This window comes from Nansenia antarctica (genome assembly GCF_963989245.1).
Source record: "Nansenia antarctica genome assembly, chromosome: 20".
NCBI classification, from domain to species: Eukaryota; Metazoa; Chordata; class Actinopteri; order Argentiniformes; family Microstomatidae; genus Nansenia; species Nansenia antarctica.
Genome location: NC_137693.1, coordinates 3824588 through 3846972, shown reverse-complemented (window position 1 = coordinate 3846972; position 22385 = coordinate 3824588). Strand labels below are relative to the sequence as shown.

Here is a 22385-nt window from a genome sequence, read left to right as displayed (position 1 = left end):
TCTCTCTCTCTCTCTCTCTCTCTCTCTCTCTCTGTCTCTCTCTCTCTCTCTCTCTCTCTCTCTCTCTGTCTCTCTCTCTCTCTCCCCCTCTCCCTCTCCCTCCCCCTCTCTCTCTCTCTCTCTCTCCCCCTCCCTCTCTCTTTAGACTCGGAGGGCACAGCCATGTGCGAGATAGTTCACGTGAGGTCGGAGTCAGAGGGACGACCAGAGAGGTCCTTCCACCTGTGCTGCAGGTGAGCTGTGACATCATGATATGCGTCAAAAACTATTTCTACTCCCACTGAGCGTTGCCTTCAGTGTGTGTGTGTGTGTACGTGTCCCGTCACAGCTCTCCAGAGAGTAAGAAGGATGTTCTGAAGGCGGTCCACTCCATCCTGAGGGACAAACAGCGCCGCCAGCTGTTGAAGACCGAATCTCTGCCCCCCAACCAGCAGTATGTCCCGTTTGGAGGGAAACGCCTGTGTGCCCTCAAAGGAGCGCGGCCAGCTATAAACCGAGCAGGTGAGAGGTCATACGTACACTTGGATGGGCGAAGAGTTACCACATCAGACAGGCCGACACCCTGCTAACATTTAAAAAGGCCCTCAAAACCCACCTCTTCAAGGTTGCCTTCAACAGTTAACCCTCTCCCCCTCCCCTTCCCATGTGTCCCCAGCATTACTACATTACTACATTACTACTCGATCTTTTCCGTTTGTAAAGCGTCTTTGGGTGTCTAGAAAAGTGCTATATAAGTCTAAGGTATTATTATTATGATTATTATTATTACATGTCCATCACCTGCAGAAAAATGTAAAGAAAGATCCCTGCACTGTACTTCAGGATCAATGAGAATCGGTCCCAGTTGCTATGGTACTTTGCCGTCAGTTCCCTATGATGACCGCTCTCTATAATCCAGTATCCCTCTCTCCTCTGTCCGTCCCTCTGTTTAGCCTCCGCCCCGTCTCGCACCCTGGGCCGCAGGAAGCTGGTGAAGAACCGCTTCACCATCGACACCGACATCGTTTTCCACGGCGGCAACAACAACAACAACGACAACGACTCTGAACCCCCCCACAGTCCCTCCTCTGACCCTTCCTACCAGCTTCCCCCGCCTTCCCAGCATCCCTTGCTCCTCCAATCCCAGAAGCCTCAGGGCGGCGGCGGGGACACGGACCGCTGGGTGGAGGAGCAGTTCGACCTCGGTCGCTACGACGACCAGGGGGAGGAGGCGCAGGTGAAGGAGACGGACATCCTGAGCGACGACGACGAGTACTGCAAGTCCGTGCGGGCCTCGTCCGCGGAACCCGCCGGCAACCTGGAGAGGAAGATGGAGGGGGTCTCCCTGGAGGACGAGAGGAAGGAGGGAGAGGATAGGAGCCGGGAGCGGGACGGAGGGGTAGGAGAGGAGGGGGTTCAGGAGAGGGGAACTGCAGAGGGACTTATCCAGGGTGGCCAGAGCGGGGACGATATTGACCCTATACCCACCACTCCTCCTGAGAACCATGACTCGGCCCTGTCCCCCTGCGCCACTCCCTCGCGGTCCCCCGCCCCCTCCCTGAAGCTGACCGCCCTGAGGAAGCAGTGCGCCGTGGAGGGGGCGGCGGAGAGGGACCGCGACGTCATCTGGGTGCGACGGGACGACTACGCCAACGGACGCAACAGCGACGTCTTCTGAGGGGGCGGACGAGTCGTCGTCGCCGAGGACGAAGGAAAAAACGAGGAGAAAGGAGAAAGCAGAGATATGACTGTGTTTTGTTCACACAAGCTTTACAAAAACGAGGCTGTTGAGGAGAGGACATGTACAGAAGGAGAAAGGCCTCGACATCACCTTCCTTAATGTCCCCCTGCCCCCCCCCACACACCTGCACCTTCCCTCCCATCCTTACCCCTCCATCTCTCCCCCCTTTTCTTCATCATTGACTGTGCTCTGACAATCCTGAAACCCTGAGAGTCCAGTGTATAGCTTCTCCTGGTTGAACTCTGTGTAGGGCGTCCTCATAGACTGACGATGGCTCACTGGCCCACACTGCTCAAGCCGTAACAGAATGGAGAGAGGCCACATACACACACACACACACACACACACAGTCACACATACAAGCGCACATATACACACACACACACACACACACAAACACACACAGGCAATCGCTAACCTGTGGAACTGTACATGGATCTATGAACAGGAACTCTTACTGACTGGATCGTGATGATGCATGCAGTATATACTATAGAGAGAGAGACACAAAGAGAGAGACACACATAAATACACACACACACACACACACAGAGCGAGAGAGAGAGAGAGACAGACAGAGACTCCAGGCAGCTACTGTACCGTTCACACAGATCACTGGACTGACATCATCACTGAACTACGACCTTCTTGCCAAAAATGTCTATTTTTAAACAGGAATGTGGGTCTTATTTTTGCTCTCAGACTCAGAATCTGTGTTTGTATTTAACACTCAAGGGCTGTGTGTTACATAACTGTTGTTCAGGGGCTTTTGGCTTAGGACTCGCTGTGTAAAATATAATCATTAGCTTTATTGCGCTTCTACTGTTTAACTCGATATCGGCTGCACACTGGTGGAACTGTCAGCGGCACAATAGCACTATATCTTTCTATAAACGCATTCCTTCGAAGCACACCCGACACACTCTCTGAACATATCTGTTTCAATCTAGATTCTGCCTGTAGATTTTTCCAACAATCTATCAGTTTTATTGTTTTAATATTTTTTTTTATTTCTGTTTACATGACATCCAAACTGTCCAGTATTAATAGTCGACCCTCCTCATCAAAGGGAACATATCTGAAATAAGAATAATAATACCGTTCCTGTTTTACTTGAATTGTCTTTAGAATTTAGTTTGAAAGAAACATACTACAGAAGCCTGTTACTGACTGCGACTGCACCACCCTGCGCAGACTGCCAACCGTACTGTTGTGAGCTAGTCTTCGCTAACTAACCTAGCCTGGCACTGATCTCTGCTTTAGCCATCTTCTGTTGTTGTAATGTCACACAGCATTACAACCGCTAAGCTGTTGGCTAACAAACACACTGGTGACCAGGTTAGAAACCATTACAGTTGAAACACAGAACAAACAAACCCCTAACAGTGTCTCTATCACTTTCTTTCCAACACTTTGGAACACTTACAATTACTGTACTTTCCTCCCCCAAGGCTGTGCTGTTTTAAAAGCTATCTACTCATCACACCAACACAGATTATTGTCATTCAACTACATATTATGGATGTATCAACTACATATTATGTGATGTGTTGAAACTGCACTTATAAATGTAATCTTGAGGTAGAATCTGAGAGACCTTCTGGTCAATGAGACAAAACATAAGAGTACGGGACCCACATTGCAAGCCTTTCTGAACCTGGGGGGTCAAAACATGAGTTACTTATTATTGTTGTTATTGTCTTTATTAATAATTATGTTTATGTTTATGATGATATGTTAGGCTTAGCACACAGGGCAAATAAATCTATTTTTAAACCAGTAGGACCTATCCCTGCGATTGTGAAGTACAATCACATGTGTCTATAAAGGTGACATTTGTGAGAGCTCCTTTGACTTTCCCCTTTGCATTTTTAAAGCTGTGTTCGTACATAAAACTGTGGATTATCATTATTACTGTTATTACTATTGCTATCATTATCATGGAATACATTTTCTTAACTTATATTTTGTCTGTGGTGTCCTTTTTGTTGTGCTAGTCACTTTAGAGTATTACGTATGGCAAGTGAAGTACATTGGAATGGCCTCTAGATGACAGTAACACATCTTTGGATATACGTCACTGATCTCAATCATCTAAAAAGTGGTTTCCTCTCCTATTCTCCAAACCTTAAATCCATTCTTTCATCTACAAAACAGTATGTGAGGTGTAATATTTCAGGGAATAACCCTCGTTGGTTTTGCTTCATACAGCCCCACCCAGATGAAAGAAAGGAGATGGGCAAATGCAACTGTCAACTGTCATTGAGGTGAGCTGCACCATTAACATTTTCCTGGAAGAGATACAAGATCAACACACGCAGGAGCCAGAATACATAAAGGCTAGGTTCAAATACAATACCTTGCCTTTCCTTACCTAGTTAATTTGTGGCGCACTAACCTTGTTGAACTTTGTACTTTGGTTTACTGAGGTGGTGGGCCTATCTATTCAACTTTGAATTGTACTCTTTTAACTTATCACTGTGATTGTGTCACAACGTTATTCTTGGGAGATGTGGTTGTCTTATTTCTTGCTCTGGATAAATCTTTACTAAAATGCTCTTCAACATCTCTTCTTCTACAAATTACAAACTATGACAAAGTCAGAGGCAGGAACAACTACATAGCTTCTAAACCACTGATTTCCACCTCCATAGCATTTTATTCTGTTCCTGCAAAAGCAAGATGTTGGCCACCAGATGGTGATAAGCAACCGGTTTCAAATTCGATGTGAAAGGCACTATTGCTTAGGTCAATGTAGGATAAACCGAGCTCTGTAGTAGCCCTAGTAGTAGGGGATGTTGGAACCTCACATAGGGCTACGAAGATAAATGTCAGGATGAAATGAATGTGTATTCATCTTTATTAGGCCTAATTTAAAACAACATATCTTATTCTATTTGGTGTTTTACTTTAAGGCTCATCACCAAAGTAATTATTTGTTAAAGGCTACTCAATCTGTATGAACTGTCAACAGAATAGCGGGCAAACTAATAGGCTAGGTGCACGATCTCACTACTTCCTGAAAGGCACCTGGCATGAACATATCCTGTCTCACTCTATTGGGTTAATTGATTAATCAGCTGTGCACCGTGTGTTCCAACAGTTTACCGCACAGCTGATTAATCAATTAAACCAATAGAGTGAGACAGGATATGTTCATACCAGTTGCCTTTCAGGAAGTAGTGAGATCGTGCACCTAGCCTATTGATGTCACTGAAACTTCTATATTGATTGGAAATTAACAACAGGTTGACCAGCTGTGATTGCGTTCTGTTACTGTGTGTGTGTGTGTGTGTGTGTGTGTGTGTGTGTGTGTGTGTGTGTGTGTGTGTGTGTGTGTGTGTGTGTGTGTGTGTGTGTGCGTGCGTGCGTGCTGTGCGGGGTAGTTGATAATCTGGTGGCAGCCTATAGCATCACCGCGCATTCCGAGGATTATACCCGCTCTCTCATCAGGACCAGGGCACAGAGAGAGAGAGAGAACGCTGCCTAGTTGCTCAATTCTAAAGAGTATTTATCAGCCATACTTCACCATTACTTCTGCGCTCCTGCGCGCATGCAGGCATCACCGGGTCAGGTTGGTCCGTTCGTGCCCAGAGTCCAGTGAATGAATGCGCGCAGAACTGCCCTCGAACCCGCTTCTCACAGGATAGTGTGCGTTTTGTTTTAATCAACTTACTAAACGAGCACTAATTGGATCTGTATTGCAATAACGTTTGTAGGAGACGTTTGTCGCTCTGACAATAATGGTGCAGGTAACTAAAGGGTGTTGAGTTAACGCACAAAACGGAGTTTAGAGAACAGTGGGATTTTTTTTCTTCCAATCTCCTGAAGGCGATGCATGGGAAGGGACGCCGGATACTTCATAGCAACGGATGTATGTTTCTTTCTCTCGGTGTGAACAACGCGCTCCGGAGATGAATGTGAAGTTCGACTACAGGACCATGGAGAAAAGGAAGAGGCTGTTACTCACTCTATTCTGTATGGCACAGTTTGGCCTGAGTTCACAGCAAGTGCTTAGGATCGGTGAGTGAGCCTTCATGGCATTACAATGATTTTAAATGTTTGAAATCAATCAATCAATCAAACAAACAAACTTTATGTATATAGTCATGCATTGAATGCAACTCCAAGTGCTAAACATAATAACAATAGTAAATAAAATACAATAAAACAAATAGGAGATAAGAAATTGGAGTAAAAATGTGAGTTGAGATAAACAGTAGATAAAAGTCAAGCTAAAAAGGTGTGTTTCGACTTCCGGTAATGGCGGCGTGCTGAGAAGACTGGTTTTCTCACCTCCACTAAAATCGTCAAACAAATTCTGTTACAAACCTAGCTAAAGTCAACGAAAATCAGCCATACCACTCGTAAAAGATGTCGTCTACACAAGGGAAACCGAGTACCCGAAAGAACCCACAAGTACAATCTAAAATTATGGACTTCAGCTCTCCTAAAAACAAGGACGATGCTAAAGCTAACTCGAGCAGCGCGGGGATCACAGAAACTGCCGAGGAAGAAGGGGGAAAATATGACAGGATTCTGGAAGCTATCAGAGAATTGAGGTCCGAGTCTGCAAACCGACATGAAGAAATGTTGGTCGCAATTGATGGACTGAGGAAAGATATGGGAGAATGTACGGAACGAATTACACATGCAGAGGTCCGTATTTCCAACATGGAGGATAAGGTGAATGTCCTCCAGGCTAAGGTCCACTCTCTGGAGGGAAAGAAACAAGAGCTAGAAGACAAGGTGACAGACCTAGAATCAAGAGCCAGGCGGTCTAATCTGAGACTCGTTGGCCTGCGGGAGGGAGAGGAGGGAGACGACGCCTGCACCTTTCTCGAGAGTTGGATACCGGAGACACTGGGGCTCGCAGCACTAAGATCCAAACTCACACTGGAGAGAGCTCATCGCATTGGTCAGAGACGGGAGCCCAACGCGCCTCCGAGAACGATGATCATGAAATTCCTGAACGACAGAGATAAGGTGACTGTATTAAGAGCAGCCAGAGCCCAAAAACAAATCCTACACAAGGACAAACCAGTACGTTTCTACCCCGACCTAGCGACAGGAGAACACAAGAAGCAGAAGGAATTCGACTCGGCCAGACAGAAATTACGTAGCATGGGGATAAAACATGGCATGTTGATCCCGGCTAGATTGCTGGTGACACACAAGGACAAAACACAAACTTTTGGCACACCGACAGAAGTGGAAAGTTTCATCAAACGAATCCAAGAAGAGAACGGGAGTGGATGAGTATATGAGACACTACTGCTGGCTTTGATAACGAGCAACGTCATGTTAGACCTCTAACACTGGTTTATATTGTTCTTTTTTCTTATATGTTTATTTGCAAACCAGTTAAACTGTGTGTGTCTAGGTGATTTAACATACTATTATGTTTTCGGAGAAAATATTGGGGTCATTCAGTTGAGAGTAGCTCAGAAATTAGCACGTTAAGACTCAATGTCCCAAAATGCACTACTCGAACACAGTTCACCGTCAACAATGATTCAATGCTACGCTAGACCCATGATACGGGTTTACAATGTTATTTCACAGTTATTCGTTTTTTCAAGTTACATGAAACAAGTTGAATTGTGTCTATTTAAGCGATTAATATGCCAATGTGTTTCCCTTGAGGATATTAGAGTAGATCGGTAGGTCAGAAAGTAACAAAAAAAGTACACTAAAACTCATAATCCCACAATGCACTATTCGAGCAGCACTGTTTCCTGAACAACGGAGATAGAATGGAGAGAAAACAGCCCCGAACGAACCTCAGATCAGATTGGCAACATATCGTTATTGAAGTGGTGAATCTAAATGATAAAATACATAATACATAATGTCAATTATATAATACATTATATGCCAATGTATTCTTCTACTTTTTATTTTGGTTACTAAATTCAACCAGGGGGCCAGGAAACTTTCACAATAGGGCATGTTAAGCACTGTGTGTGTGTGTGTGTGTGTGTGTGTGTGTGTGTGTGTGTGTATGTATGTATGTGTATGTACTATAACAGCAACACCCCATAACATGCCGCTCAAACTCAGTTTGGGCTCAGTTATTTTCAGGGTGTCAACTGCTGATCCACATTCTTTAGTTATTATAATATACAATTCACAATGGGCTTCTATACTTAACATTTAGTGGTGGTTGACCAATATACCAACTTTGTTAATTAGGTTTTTATTTCACATTTAGTGGAGGGAGAAGGTTACTCTTTATAAGGAGATTAATCAGTTCAGCCTCACTACTCCTCACTCGGTGTGGAGTAGTTTTCAGCGTTATGGGAGTGAACAGGTGGGTGGGGGGAATGCTCAGTTCTGGAGCATTGGGGGGGTCTCGGTTAGTTTGTTGAGAGACCCAGTTTGTTTGTTTGTTTTTCTTCGTTTTTCTCTTTTGACCTCTTTTTTTCTTCTTCTTTACATTATTGCACAATGATACAAGGAATTTACAAATGTATTGCTATCTATGACTGGTAAATTAGACATCAAGTTCACATCCTGGAACTGCAGAGGGCTACAAAAAATAAAAAAGGTAAAGCAGGTGATGGGGAGATTAAAAAGTATTAATTCCCAAATAATTTTTCTTCAAGAAACACATCTTTCAAAAGACAAAGACATTGGGATTAGGAGGAGGTGGCAGGGTAAGGTATTCTCAGCGCCCTTTAACACTCAAGCAAGAGGGGTCATGACTCTTGTACATAAATCTATTCCTCTTAATGTCACAAAGATAATTGCTGATACGGCAGGTAGATACCTAATAATTCAAGGCATGCTTCTGACAGAACTTCTCAACCTGGTCAACATTTATGCGCCAAATAATGATGACCCTGAATTTTTCAGTAATTTGTTTTTCACTCTATCAACCCTCAAAGGTCAATATATAATAGCAGGAGATTTCAACTGTACACTAGATCCCTCTAAAGATAGGTTAACACATATTGATAAGTCCCATAATAAAAGCAGAGGAATTATACATCAGTTTATCAAGACATTAAATCTTAGAGATATATGGAGAGACAGAAACCCTGAGGTATTATTCTATTCGTGTTTTTCCAGTACACATAAAACATACTCCCGAATTGATTATTTCTTAATTTCTGCAGGCCTGGTGTCTAGAATCAAGGAATGTAATTATGACAGTATTCTGATATCAGATCATGCCCCAAATAATTTGTGTTATGTAGACCCAGGCTTGAAAAAGGATCCACCAAAATGGAGATTGCAGCAAAGTTGGCTACGGGACCCAGATCTAATCTCTTTCCTTGAGGTACAAATTGATGTATTTTTCATAATCAACACAGATGAGACTTCTGCAAGCACCAGATGGGAAGCTTTTAAAGCTTACATTAGGGGCCAGATTATTAGTTTTACAAGTTCTAAATCTAAAAGAGCTAAACAAAAATTTACATTGTTAGAGTCAAAAATCAAAGTTTTGGAGAGAAATTATTATCAAAATCCCGATCCAAAAACTCACCAGGAATTGTTATTGTTGAGAACACAGTATAATGAAATGTCAACTGCAAAAGCTACAGATAATCTCTTAAAACTTAAACAAACTATATTTGACCAAGGGGAAAAATCAGGAAAAATCTTGGCATGGCGCTTAAAACAACTTCAAACCGAAAGAGCTATTACCAACCTCAAGACTCATAATGATGACTCTATTATAGATCCTATTAAAATTAATGAGGCATTTAGAGAATATTATGGAAAACTATATAGTTCCGAAAGAGCTCCAGAATTACCAGACCAAAAGCTATTCCTAAATAATATTGATATCCCTAGTATATCAGAGGAAGAAAGGATGGAACTGGGTGACGACTTATCCTTAGAAGACATCACTATGGCAATAAAGAGCATGAAATCTGGGAAGGTGGCAGGACCAGACGGCCTACCCATCGATTTGTATAAGAAATTTGAATCTAAATTAAGGAAACCTCTTCTTGAGATGTTTAATGAATCATTTCGGGAAGGGATCCTCCCTCCCTCCTTGAGAGGGGCTTTGATTACTCTCCTTCCTAAACCTGGAAAATCAAATGATAAATGCGAAAACATGAGGCCAATCAGCCTCCTCAACTCAGATTTAAAAGTACTCTGCAAAATTCTAGCAAAAAGATTAGAGATTATTCTACCAGATATCATAAAGGGAGACCAAAATGGGTTCATTGTGGGTCGTCAGGGATTTCATAACGTAAGAAGGGTTTTAAATATCTTACATTCCCAAAGAGAGTTACCAGATACAGCTTTTCTGTCATTGGATGCTGAGAAAGCATTTGACAGGGTGGAATGGGCATACCTGTTTGAGCTTCTCGAACGATTTGGGCTGGGAGAAAACTTTTGTAAATGGGTGAAATTATTATATAAAGAACCATATGCAGAAATAATTACTAACAACAATATATCTATGCCAATTAAAATCAACAGGGGATGCAGACAGGGGTGTCCATTGAGCCCTCTCATATTTACGATGGCAATTGAGCCCTTAGCAATTGCAATACGAAATCACACATCAATATCAGGCATACCTATAGGTCAACTTGAACATCGCATAGCTCTATATGCGGATGACGTAATCCTGTTCCTTAAAAATCTGGGAGAATCGATCCCGGCTCTTATGGACCTCATTAAAAGATTCGGCAATATTTCTGGGTACAAAGTTAATAGCCATAAATCTGCCATATTACTGCTTAATTCGAATGAGAGAGAGAACCCACCCAATTATATTGGTCACTTTAAGTCAGTTGACAGCTTTACATATTTAGGAATACAAATTACTCACAGGTTAGAAGAAGTGGTACAGACTAATTATAGCCCTGTTGTAAATTCTATTTGCGAATCAATTGATAGATGGTCATCTCTTCCTATTTCCCAGATAGGCAGAATTAATATATTGAAAATGAACACTCTCCCAAAGCTATTATATCTCTTTCAAAACATCCCCTTGCCGCCTCCCCCAAACTTATTTCCTAGACTAAGGACATTATTCACGAACTTTATATGGAAAAATAGACGCCCCAGACTTCGCCTGTCTCTTCTGTATTTACCTTATGACAGAGGTGGCCTACAATGCCCGAACATGTTGTGGTATTACTGGGCAACTCAAATCAGAACTATGAGGTTTTACTACTCGACAGAAGGACTACTTTCACCAGCATGGAAAGACATTGAGTGTAACTCTATAGGGCTCCAACTGCCGACATATATATACTCTGATAATCCGAAAAACCTTAAAAGGAAAACATCGAACCCTATATTGAGAAACATGATTTCTGTATGGTACGAGGTACAAAAATACTTGTCGGAAACACCTGTTCTCTCTCGCTATAGTCCCATTTGGGGCAATAATTACTTTGTGCCAGGTAGGGCAGACGGGGGCTTTAAATTATGGGCTGACAAAGGAATAACACAAATTAATGACATATTCGACTCAAAGGATGAGCATATGGAATCATTTGAAATTCTAGTAAACAAACATTCTATCCCTCGCAAGCATTTCTTTAAGTATTTACAGCTCAGGAACTTTATTTATTCTAATCAAAATCACTCCCTGGCCATACCCGCTCTATCCTCATTGGAGAAAGTTTTAATTAAAAATCCTTTCGGAAAGGGAATTATTTCGGATGTATATGATTTGTTGATTGCTAGATCACTAGAATCTTCAGAACCCAAATTGAAAGCATGGAGGAGTGACCTTCAAGAGGATATATCAGTGGAAAAATGGAACAAGGCATGCAAAAGAGCTCAAACCCAGACCGCTAACACTCGTTTAAAGCTTCTACAGTACAATTGGATAACGAGAGTATATATAACACCAGAAAAACTCAATAAATTTAACCCCAACATTCCAGACTTATGTAACAGGTGTAGAGAGGACAAGGGTACATTCTTTCATTGTATATGGGAATGTCCAAGAATTCAAGAATTCTGGGAAGAACTTGGAATAATAATACAGGACATTCTGTCAATTAAAATTACTGTTGAGCCTAAGCTGTTTATTCTTGGCATTTATCCAGAGGGACACAGGATGAAATGCAGTGAACAGATCTTTATGGATATGTGTATTTTACAGGCCAAAAGATCAATAGCACTAACGTGGAAAAGCACAGGTAAACCAAGTATTGTGCAATGGTTTAGGGAGATGTCTCGGTGTCTACCATTAGAGAAAATTTCATACACACTCAAAGACAGGCAGGAAAGATTCCAAAGTATTTGGGGCCCATTCATAAAATATCTGGAGGACAAGGACTTATCACACTGGATGGACGAACCTGGGCGTGAACAAATGTAAACTCTGCAATAAACCATTTGAACAGGTGTGTGAATTGACCAGGAGTAGAGTAGGAGTTGGATATAATTAATGTATCTGTTGCAATGTACCCTTTTCTTTATTATATATATAATTATATTTTAATTTTTATTTTTTTTACAGTTTCATGTTTTTATTATTACCTTTATTTTATTTTTTCTCTCCCTTTTATTTTGTATGTGTATATATGAGCTCAGTTATATGATTGCCTCTCCATCAATGTACGTACTATATATAGGCCTACGTGTGTATGGCAATTCTGGTGAGTTATCTGCTTGTATGTACAGTATATACATATATCATTATTACTAATTATTTATTTTCAAGATTTGTTTTATCTTTTTCAAAAAACTCAATAAATATATTGTTGAAAAAAAAAAAAGGTGTGTTTCAAGCTTTCTTTAAAAAAATATCCACACTCTCTGCCATTCCAAAGTCAACGGCCATAGTGGCTAAAAGCGCCCTCGCTATTAGTCTTTGTCGGGACCCCTGGAACAATCAATAGACCAGTCCCACAGGACCTGAGGGATCTAGTGGGCGCGTATTCTAAGACCATGTCCACCATGTCGTCAGGGGCGAGACCATATAGTGCCTTATAGACCAATAACATAATCTTAAAATCAATTCTACAACTAACAGGTAGCCATTGCAGCGATTTTAAAACAGGTGTAATGTGTGCTCTCCTTCTGGTCCTGGTTAAAACACGAGCAGCTGAATTTTGCACAAGCTGGAGTTGATCAATGGCTTTTTTAGATAGTCCACAGAAGAGAGCATTACAGTAGTCCAGCCTGCTAGTGATAAAAGCGTGCAGTAGTATCTCAGTATTGGCCTGGGAGAGAAATGGACGCACTCTGGCAATATTTTTGAAGTGATAGAAGTTTAGAACGTAGATTTGGTTACATTCCTGATGTGGGCATCGAAAGTTGAATTGGACACCCAGGGTTTTGGCCTGGTGCTTAGGAGTGAGTGCCAGTGACTTTAATTTAGAAGTCAGTTTCTCTCTCAATGCCTCTGCTCCAATGACAAGTACCTCTGTTTTGCCCTGGGTGAGCTGAAGGAACTTCTGAGCCATCCAAGCATTAATGTCTGTAATACAGGGAAGACCTCTTGCATCATCCCAGTGCCAAAGAAGGGACGGCCCAGCACCCCAAACGACTACAGACCTGTCGCCCTGACACCACAGGTCATGAAGATCCTGGAGAGGCTAGTGCTGCAACACCTTAAGCCCCAGGTGAAGGACTTCCTGGACCCCCAGCAGTTTGCATACCAGGAGAGCATGGGGGTGGAGGATGCCATCATTGACATGCTGCACAGGGCCTACACACACCTGGAGAGGCCACAGAGCATGGTGAGGACCATGTTCTTCGACTTCTCCAGTGCATTTAACACTATCAAGCCATCACTGCTGGCTGACAAACTAGCAGTGATGTGTGTGGAGGACTCCCTGACGGCTTGGATCCACAACTACCTCACAGACAGGCGTCAGTATGTGAGACTGCAGGGCTGTCAGTCTGAGGTGGTGGTGTGCAACACCGGTGCCCCCCAGGGAACTGTTCTGTCACCCTTTCTCTTCACCCTCTATACCTCCGACTTCCAGTTTAGCTCCGACCAGTGCCACCTGCAGAAGTTTTCTGATGACTCCTCTATCGTCGGTTACATCACAGACGACAGGGATGAGGAGTACAGGGCCCTGGTGGAGAGCTTTGTGCAGTGGTGCGACACCAACTACCTTTTGCTTAACACCAGCAAAACAAAGGAGTTGATGGTGGATTTTAGGAGGAAGAGAAGGACCCCAGCCCCCATCACCATCAAGGGGGTGGAAGTCGAGAGGGTGGACTCCTACAGGTACCTGGGAGTACAAATTAATAACAAACTGGACTGGACTGACAACACCGAGGCTCTTCTCAGGAAAGGGCAGAGCAGACAGTTTTTCCTGAGAAGGCTGAGGTCTTTCGGTGTCTGCAACAAGCTGCTGCGAATGTTTTATCAGTCGGTGGTTGCCAGCATTCTGTTCTTCGCCGTGGCCTGCTGGGGTGGAAACATCTGTGCCAGGGATGCTGCGAAGCTAAACAAACTGGTGAAGAAGGCCAGCTCTGTGGTGGGGACCGGGCTGGACAGCCTAGAGGTGGTGGCAGAACAGAGGATGGGGAAAAAACTGGCGGCCATGCTGGCCAATCCCTCCCACCCGATGTACTGCGAGCTGGCGGGGATGAGGAGCAAGTTCAGCCACAGATTTGTTCTCCCCCGTCAAAGTACAAAAATATTTGGACAGTCCTTTGTTCCAGCTGCACTCCGACTCTACAACCAGGCCCTGCAGGGTGGGGGAGACCTGGAGCTGGAACTTTGGAACTTGGAACTTTTTACTTATTGAGCCTGCACTGTTTTATGTATTTTATTGAATGTTTTCTGTCTGCCCTAACTGAGCTGTTTGACAACAAAATTTCCCCATTGGGGACAATAAAGGTTTTCAATCAATCAAACAGTCTTGGAGGGCATCAAAAGGCCTTTTGTCATCAGGAGACACAGCGATATAGAGCTGAGTGTCATCAGCATAGCTGTAAAGATTGATGCCATGTCGCCTGATGATACTGCCAAGGTGTAGCATATATAAACTGAAGAAGACTGGACCTAGGATAGAGCCTTGTGGTACACCACAGTTGATGCTATAGCTCTTAGATGAGTGTTTATCGAGGGCGAATTCTCTACCTGTGAGGTAGGACTTAAACCAGTTTAGTGCAGTGCCAGAGAGGCCAACATACTTACGTAGTCTGTCTATGAGGATATTATGGTCGACTGTATCGAAAGCTGCACGCAAAGCAGGTCAATGAAAACAGAGGTCATTGGGTTGTTTGTTGTCCAAGTCAGTTCTAAGGTCGTTAGCCTTTACCAGGGCCGTTTCTGTGCTGTGATGGGCTCGAAAACCTGATTAGAATTGTTAAAAAATGGAGTTTGAGGCAAGAAAGTCATTTAGCTGTTCAACAGCTAGATTCTCTAACATTTTACTTAAAAAAGAGAGATTAGAAATTGGTCTAAAATTGCTGAGGACTGATGACTGTCATCAGAGTGTTTTTCTTCAGGAGGGGTTTCACCATAGCAGTCTTTAGTGAGGTTGCAAATGCACCTGTCTGTAAAGAGTGGTGAATCATAACAGGGATCTCATCTGATAGACGGTTACAAATTGTTTTTAAAAAGTTGGTGGGGATAGCATCAAGAGGGCAAGTGGAGGGTTTAAGGTGTGTTACTACCTTCCTAAGCATTTTCTGAATCAAAAGGGAAAAGGACTCTAGGGTTATCTCACATAGTGAGGTAGGGGGCACGTTTTAGCCAGGCTCTCAATAGTATGTGCAAGAGACTCCAGTTGATCACAGAGTTTGACTGATTGTTTGTTCATGACGTTGTTGGTGCCAACATGAACAACTAGTGTGTGAGCTGAGGGATGGAGGTCTATGAGCACTGCTGACCGTTCGATAATGTCTAAAACTTTGCAACCAGGAAGACAGTAGGTGATGGCACCAGGTAATTCAACAAATCTAACGATACAGTCACCAATAATTAGTATATCAGGTTCCCTACAACCCCCAGGAGGTTGATGTGGTGGGCCTGGACGATGTGGTGGGCCTGGTTGGGTTGGTGGGCTTGGTCGATGTGGTGGGCCTGGTTGGGTTGGTGGGCCTGGTTGTATACAGAGACTTTGGCTAACATAGGTAGCTGATAGTCAGTAGCCATGTCATGTTAAAGCAGAGTCAGGGGGAACAGAGTGAAATTCAGTTCAGAGTTAAGAGCTTTTTACTTAGCTCTGGAGAGGCAGCTCGGCTGGGGATGACGTCACTACTTGAGAGTGAGTGGTCCTTGTGCATGTGTATAAAGACCATGTGATAACTTTTAGAGCACAGTAATAAAGACGTAGGCTTATTCTTTGTTAGAATAAAATCAGATCCGGTTCTTTTGTTGACTGCCCCAAGAAAGAGGAGAGAAGTTCTCTAATGCACAAGTGGTACATGTATATTTATTGAAAATTACACGTAGAGTACAGAACAGTGCTGCAGCAGCTGGACCCAACCCTGAGGCAATCTCAGGAGGAAGGTTGGTCTCTTCAGATTTACATTATATATGTTTTAGAAAGCACAGAGTCCTTCCCCTTTTGGTCACTATGATGTATTAGCTGAATCTCCTTGATTAGAATGTTCTAAGACTATGAATGGAGTTTTCCTGCTACACCTGGCTTCAAGGCCAAACAGACAGTTCCAGACAGTCAGTAACTCCATCATTCCTTATAATTGGTCATATGTGTAGGGTACCATACTGATAAGGTGCCTATCAAAACAGGAAAGCTGATAAGATACCTAACACCATAGCTGAGCAACTGGTGCTAGAAGAATGAACAATAAAACCTTAGAAAAATATATATCCTAACACTATACTGTAGCACAGATGTGTCAGTGTAGTGTCAGTGTGCAGCAGTGGGTCAAGAAAAACTTCAGAGAGGTTTATATTCAATGTATGTTTTAAAATGTCAATTAGATCTGAACTATGTTTTTGATACAGCATGCAGTTGGATAATGATTATCCTTTTGGGGTGCTTTACGCACATTAGCTCAAATTTGTCCACGATGAACGCTGCAACGTGTTGCCGCCATATGGCACCTTTCAGTTAACCTTCCCTCGTGTCCTCGCCGTGAGTGAACCCGCTTGTTCCAGCGTCCGTCTGTTTCTTTCCCCCCCCCCCGGGCGAGTACCCGGTAAATCCCCCGGGCTGTTTTTTAACGACCCCTGCTAAGCTTCTTTTCCTTTTTTCAGCGAAATGTCTGATTTTAGACTCCCTCCCGAAATAAAGATTGGACTTCAACCGAAAACAGAGTTCGAGTCACCCTCGCTCCCAACCGCCTTCTCGGTTTCGTTTTACAGAATGATGATGATGATGATGATGATGATGATGACGATGACGATGAACTAATGATGATGATCACAATGATCACCAAAACTCACTGGTTTAATTAACACTAGGCCTAATCCTGAACCCCCCCCCCCCCTTTACAAACACATCTTACAATCGTTAAGCGTACCAGCAGGGACGGATTAAGTGGATTGATTACACTAAGATCAACAAAGAAAACAACCTTCCTCCTGAACAGTTTGCAATCGATAATGTCAGATCTCCCTCAGGCCTCCCTCAGGCCCAGCTCTCTGAGTATCTTATACACGTCCATGACTGGTTGTTCATCTTTCACCAGCCAGTTCCAAACTACCTGCCACTACCTGCCCATTGATCTAGGACAGCTGAACATATCAACTCTGTCCCACCATGGAGATGTACAGTAGGCTACTGGACACACGGACACACACACACACACACACACACACACACACACACACACACTATGAGCTCTAGGACTTGGAGACACACACATTGACTGTTCCACTGCATTAGCTAAGCTAACTCCTCTTGGCAGACTCCTATGGGTATAGCTTATGTCTTTGCGTGCAGTTGCAATAGATTAGAGAGGCAGGGACAGGTGTGACTATCAGCAACACACAATACACAGATAATACATTATTGATTCCTTTGCGTAGCTATCAAATAGAAACCCTGTGTGACACTCATGATCACGCACACACACACACACACACACACACCCACACACACACACACACACTCTTGTGTAGCTACAATTAAGAGATTTGCGTGACATAAGGAAATGATATATACAGTATTTATTTATTAACTGTTGATGTGGTGTTGGTGGGCCTGGTCGATGTGGTGGGCCTGGTTGGATTGGTGGGCTGGGTCGATGTGGTGGGCCTGGTTGGATTGGTGGGCTTGGTCGATGTGGTGGGCCTGGTTGGATTGGTGGGCTGGGTCGATGTGGTGGGCCTGGTTGGATTGGTGAGCTGGGTCGATGTGGTGGGCCTGGTCGGTGTGGTGGGCCTGGTCGATGTGGTGGGCCTGGTCGGTGTGGTGGGCTGGGGTGATGAGGTGGGCCTGGTCGATGTGGTGGGCCTGGTCGGTGTGGTGGGCCTGGTCTATGTGGTGGGCCTGGTTGGGGTGGTGGGCTGGGGCGATGAGGTGGGCCTGGTCGGTGTGGTGGGCCTGGTCGGTGTGGTGGGCCTGGTCGATGTGGTGGGCCTGGACTCTGGGCATCACGGCCATTACCTGGACCTTCGGCCTTGTGGTGGGCCTGGTTGGACCTGGACCCTGGACCTCTCCTCCATCACCTGGACCCTGGACCTCTCCTCCATCACCTGGACCCTGGACCTCTCCTCCATCACCTGGACCCTGGGCCTCTCCTCCAACACCCTGGGCCTCACCTCCATCACCTGGACCCTGGGCCTCTCCTCCAACACCCTGGGCCTCACCTCCATCACCTGGACCCTGGGCCTCTCCTCCAAAACCCTGGGCCTCACCTCCATCACCTGGACCCTGGGCCTCTCCTCCAACACCCTGGGCCTCACCTCCATCACCTGGACCCTGGGCCTCTCCTCCAACACCCTGGGCCTCACCTCCATCACCTGGACCCTGGGCCTCTCCTCCATCACCCTGGGCCTCACAACCATCACCCTGGTGCTCCCAAGGCCCACAGATACTGTATGTCCAGCTTCAGCTATCACCTCAGCTGTTCCTAGCTGTCAATGAAGAGTAAACTGTTAGATAGTAAAGAAAAGGACAATATGGTAACAGAGAGCAGCAGTTGGACAGTAGTGGCTTGATATAAATATTAATTCCACAAGATAAACACAATATTACAGTACAGTAAAGTCAATATTGCTGCAGGTAAGATGGAGACAACATTGCATTAAGCCTAAGGGATAATCCTATTAGAGAATCTGATTAAATCGAGTACAGTATTCAAAGATTATGAAAGTTACGTTTTGCAAAAATGAATTAGAGCCTTACCTATTTCCCAGAGCAAATTAAACACTCTATTGAGTATCTCGGCAAAATGTGTTAGTCAGATGTCTGTTCTTCATCAGCAAAATGCCTTCTGAATGATGCATGAATCATCTCTTGTTTTTTATAGAATATAGAAGTCTTCTGTGACATAATAGAGTGTTCACACCAAGGAGATCGAATTATTTGTTGCTATAACGACATATGACACAGGGTGAATTCGGGTAATCTGGGTTATTGGGTAACGTGGGACACCGGTGTTTATTTCCTGTTCTAACAATATAGTTACCAGGACTTTTACTATAGGTTTAACATAGATTTCATGTGACTGAAATCATGACTAGATTTGGTTAGAACAGGAAAGTTTAGGTGACTCAATTACCCAATGTCCCATATTACCCTAACTATTGATTGAAATTATGTTCAATTGTAGTACTATTCACCGGGAAACCAAATGACAATGAATTTGACCTTCAAGGCGCTTCTAATGCTAGAAATGTAAAAAATAAATAAATAATGTTGCCTCACTGGGTTCCGAGATAAAAAAATAATGCATGCGTTCATTTTTATTTATCTAATCTGCTATCTCTATTTCACCCACTGTCGGGGGGCGACACTCTATTAAGAGCATGCAGCTAGTCAGAACCAAAGAAGAAGAAAAGTACAGTTACTATTAGTTAAAGCTTCTCCACAGACTCTCACTGCGAATCAACTCGACAAATTATTGATTTGACAGAGCGATCAGGATTTACACAGTCACGGGTTAAACGTAAACCAGTAAATTGTCCGGTTACATTCACTCTAAGTGAAAACCAACTGTGTTTAGAAAAAACACAGTTTATTTGTCTATATCTTACACACTCTTCATTCTTCCTGTGACTTGAATTTACCAAATTAATTAGTTAAATTGTCTTTGCTTTTAGTATTACAGTATTAGTCAACACCTTAATTGGGTGTCCGTTCTGTATTTGTGAGTATATTTCTATAAACAATACATTTTGCCAAAGATAATTTCCCTTGTTTTGGGTAGTTTCATGAGTCTCATCTTCCAAACAAGGCATATAAATGTACAATACATCTTATACATGTACAGTATATAAAAGTACAGTACAGGATCTTATGGTGCACATTGAAATGTTTGTCTCATAGGCTATAATAAATAATATAACACACACACACACACTCCCCTGTGTCCCCGGTCTGAGTTACGTTCCTCCACGCAGCACCAGAGTGCCCGTTAGCAGATGCTCAGACTGCACTGACAGCCCAATCAATCACTGAGATAGAGGGGAGGTGGAGAAGGTAATCATCCGTAACACCACTATCATAGTCAGACTATGGAGGGGGGTGTTGAGAGAGATGCTACCCTAGATTAGAGAGGGCGCCCTATCATTGATCGGACCAGGGGGTGATGACTGATGAGTGGTATCCATTAGCTCTTTGTGTCTCTGTGTCAAGGGGACGGATTCTAATAGAATGAGAGGGTAATAGGAGATTGATTGATTGATTGTCTGAGTGGAGTGATGGTTGTCACTGTAGAGTAATCGGTGTCATTATGTCCGAATGCCACTGAATGGAGTAACGTGACGTTACCCCCCAAAGTGAGTGACCAGTACCTGATCTTGCGTTGTAATGGTTTAAATGCTTTTAGGGTCGATCCCAAGGCTTGTCGGGATGTTGCCGGTTTCTTCCCAGAGCTTAAGCTCTAAGTTGAATGAGTTGAAGCAGTTGTGTGTGTGTGTGTGTGTGTGTGTGTGTGTGTGTGTGTGTGTGTGTGTGTGTGTGTGTGTGTGTGTGTGTGTGGTGGGTGAGGGACGGGTGTTGACAGCGACAGGGTGCTGACAGGGACGGGTGTTGACAGGGACAAGACTGCATGAATTTGAATGAGGTGGAACTTAATTGAGTTTTATAATGACTCTCTGGGGTCGTCTTTAAGTGTGTTTTAGAGAAAGAAAGAGAGAGAGAGAGAGAGAGAGAGAGAGAGAGGGAGGGAGAGACAGTGAGTGGAGAGACAGATGCTGTGAGTGAAAGCAAAGTATCGAAGTCGAGAAAGTGAGAATGAGAGAGGTGGGAGTGGGGGAGTGGGGTACTTCAGCCAAGTACACAGTATTACAGCAATTAAGGAGGAGATTCCCCTGTGTGCCTGTTGTGAAAACGCTTGAGGACATTACAAAGACGGAATGAATGTTTTGGCCCTCGTTTAACGAGATGACGCCAGATTCTCTTTTGTTCTCCTCAGCTCCTTAAGAAAACAAGGGAGAGAGAGACAGAGAGGGAGAGAGAGAGAACCATGGAGAGGGGGGAGAGAGAGAGAGAGAGAGAACCATGGAGAGGGGGGAGAGAGAGAGAGAGAGAGGGGGGGGGGGAGACATTATTAGAAAGAGGTAGAGTGAGAGATGGAGAGAAAGCATCTTGCCTGTATCTCCCTCTTATTTCTCATGCTGAGTATGTTTCTAGGGCCTGATTCCCTATGAGAGTGTGTATATTGAGAGCCATCTTCTGCTGCCAATTTTACATACCTTTAATCCATCCTTCTTCTAGCGTTGTGACTGCCAATGGCCCCTGGCCCTAGCATAGATTACTTTTTCCTTACACTGACTGATGGATAGATGATTGACTTACTGAGAGAACAGAATATATTTGTTGTAAGTTGCTTTGGATAAAGGCATCTGACAAATGCCAAACATGTAATGTAAATTGCAAGCAATTCAAATCTCCACTAATATTGAGAGATAATTGGTGGTATTATGAGAGAACAGTTCATGTCAACGTCTCTCTTTCCACCTTTCTCTCTACCACCTCCTTCCTATTCTACTTCAGTCCTGTGTGTGTGTGTGTGTGTGTGTGTGTGTGTGTGTGTGTGTGTGTGTGTGCGTGCGCGTGCGCGTGTGCGTGTGCGTGTGCGTGTGTGTGAGTGGCAGTTGGAGTGACAGATGAACACATATCGTTAGATGGGGATGAAAAGGCTGAGGGATATGAGGGTCATAGGGTCCCCCTCCACCTCCGCCTCTCTGTCTATCATTCTTCATACCTTTATTTCTCTCTGTCTATCATTCCCTCTATCTCCGTCTCTCTCTGTCTATCATTCTGTCTGTCACAGCCTCCTAATCAAATTGTGTGCCCACACGATAGTACGTGTTTGTTAGATGTTTTTCTTTATGCAGACATTCAGGTACCGTGGAGGTAAGTGTGTTTGGAAGTGTGGTATATTTTGACACACACACACGCATGGATTGTATAGTATAAGCCTGTATAATTTGTCTTTTGACTTTGCATAGTTCTGTAAGTTCTCCTGGCAGGGGGGTTTTAAGATCCTTTGTTCTTTAAGCCTATATGGTCATTTTAAAATGGAACCTGAGTGACTGTATGGGGACTGACCCCCTTTTCACACCTTGATCATCTCTAAGAAATGTGATAGGCCTGTATAGATACCTTGTATTTGCATATGGTCGGGG

General features: G+C 43.8%; 2 protein-coding genes across 3 annotated transcripts in view; both read left to right on the top strand.

The window, feature by feature from the left end:
* tiam1a (TIAM Rac1 associated GEF 1a) overlaps positions 1–2476 on the top strand; it is a gene marked incomplete at its 5' end in the record, with an annotated part of 44136 nt that extends 41660 nt beyond the window's left edge. The window contains 3 exon segments of the mRNA XM_080549664.1: positions 146–233; positions 329–501; positions 933–2476. Of these exon segments, the coding sequence (XP_080405790.1) occupies positions 146–233; positions 329–501; positions 933–1657 (986 nt within the window). The 3' untranslated portion in view covers positions 1658–2476.
* Positions 2477–5649: 3173 nt separating this feature from the next.
* grik1a (glutamate receptor, ionotropic, kainate 1a) overlaps positions 5650–22385 on the top strand; it is a gene marked incomplete at its 3' end in the record, with an annotated part of 74744 nt that continues 58008 nt past the window's right edge. The window contains exon 1 of one of the 2 annotated variants that reach the window (XM_080550115.1): positions 5650–5743. In XM_080550115.1, the coding sequence (XP_080406241.1) occupies positions 5662–5743 (82 nt within the window). In that variant the 5' untranslated portion in view covers positions 5650–5661. The remainder of the gene's footprint in view (positions 5744–22385) is intronic. The other variant, XM_080550114.1, reaches the window with a different exon arrangement.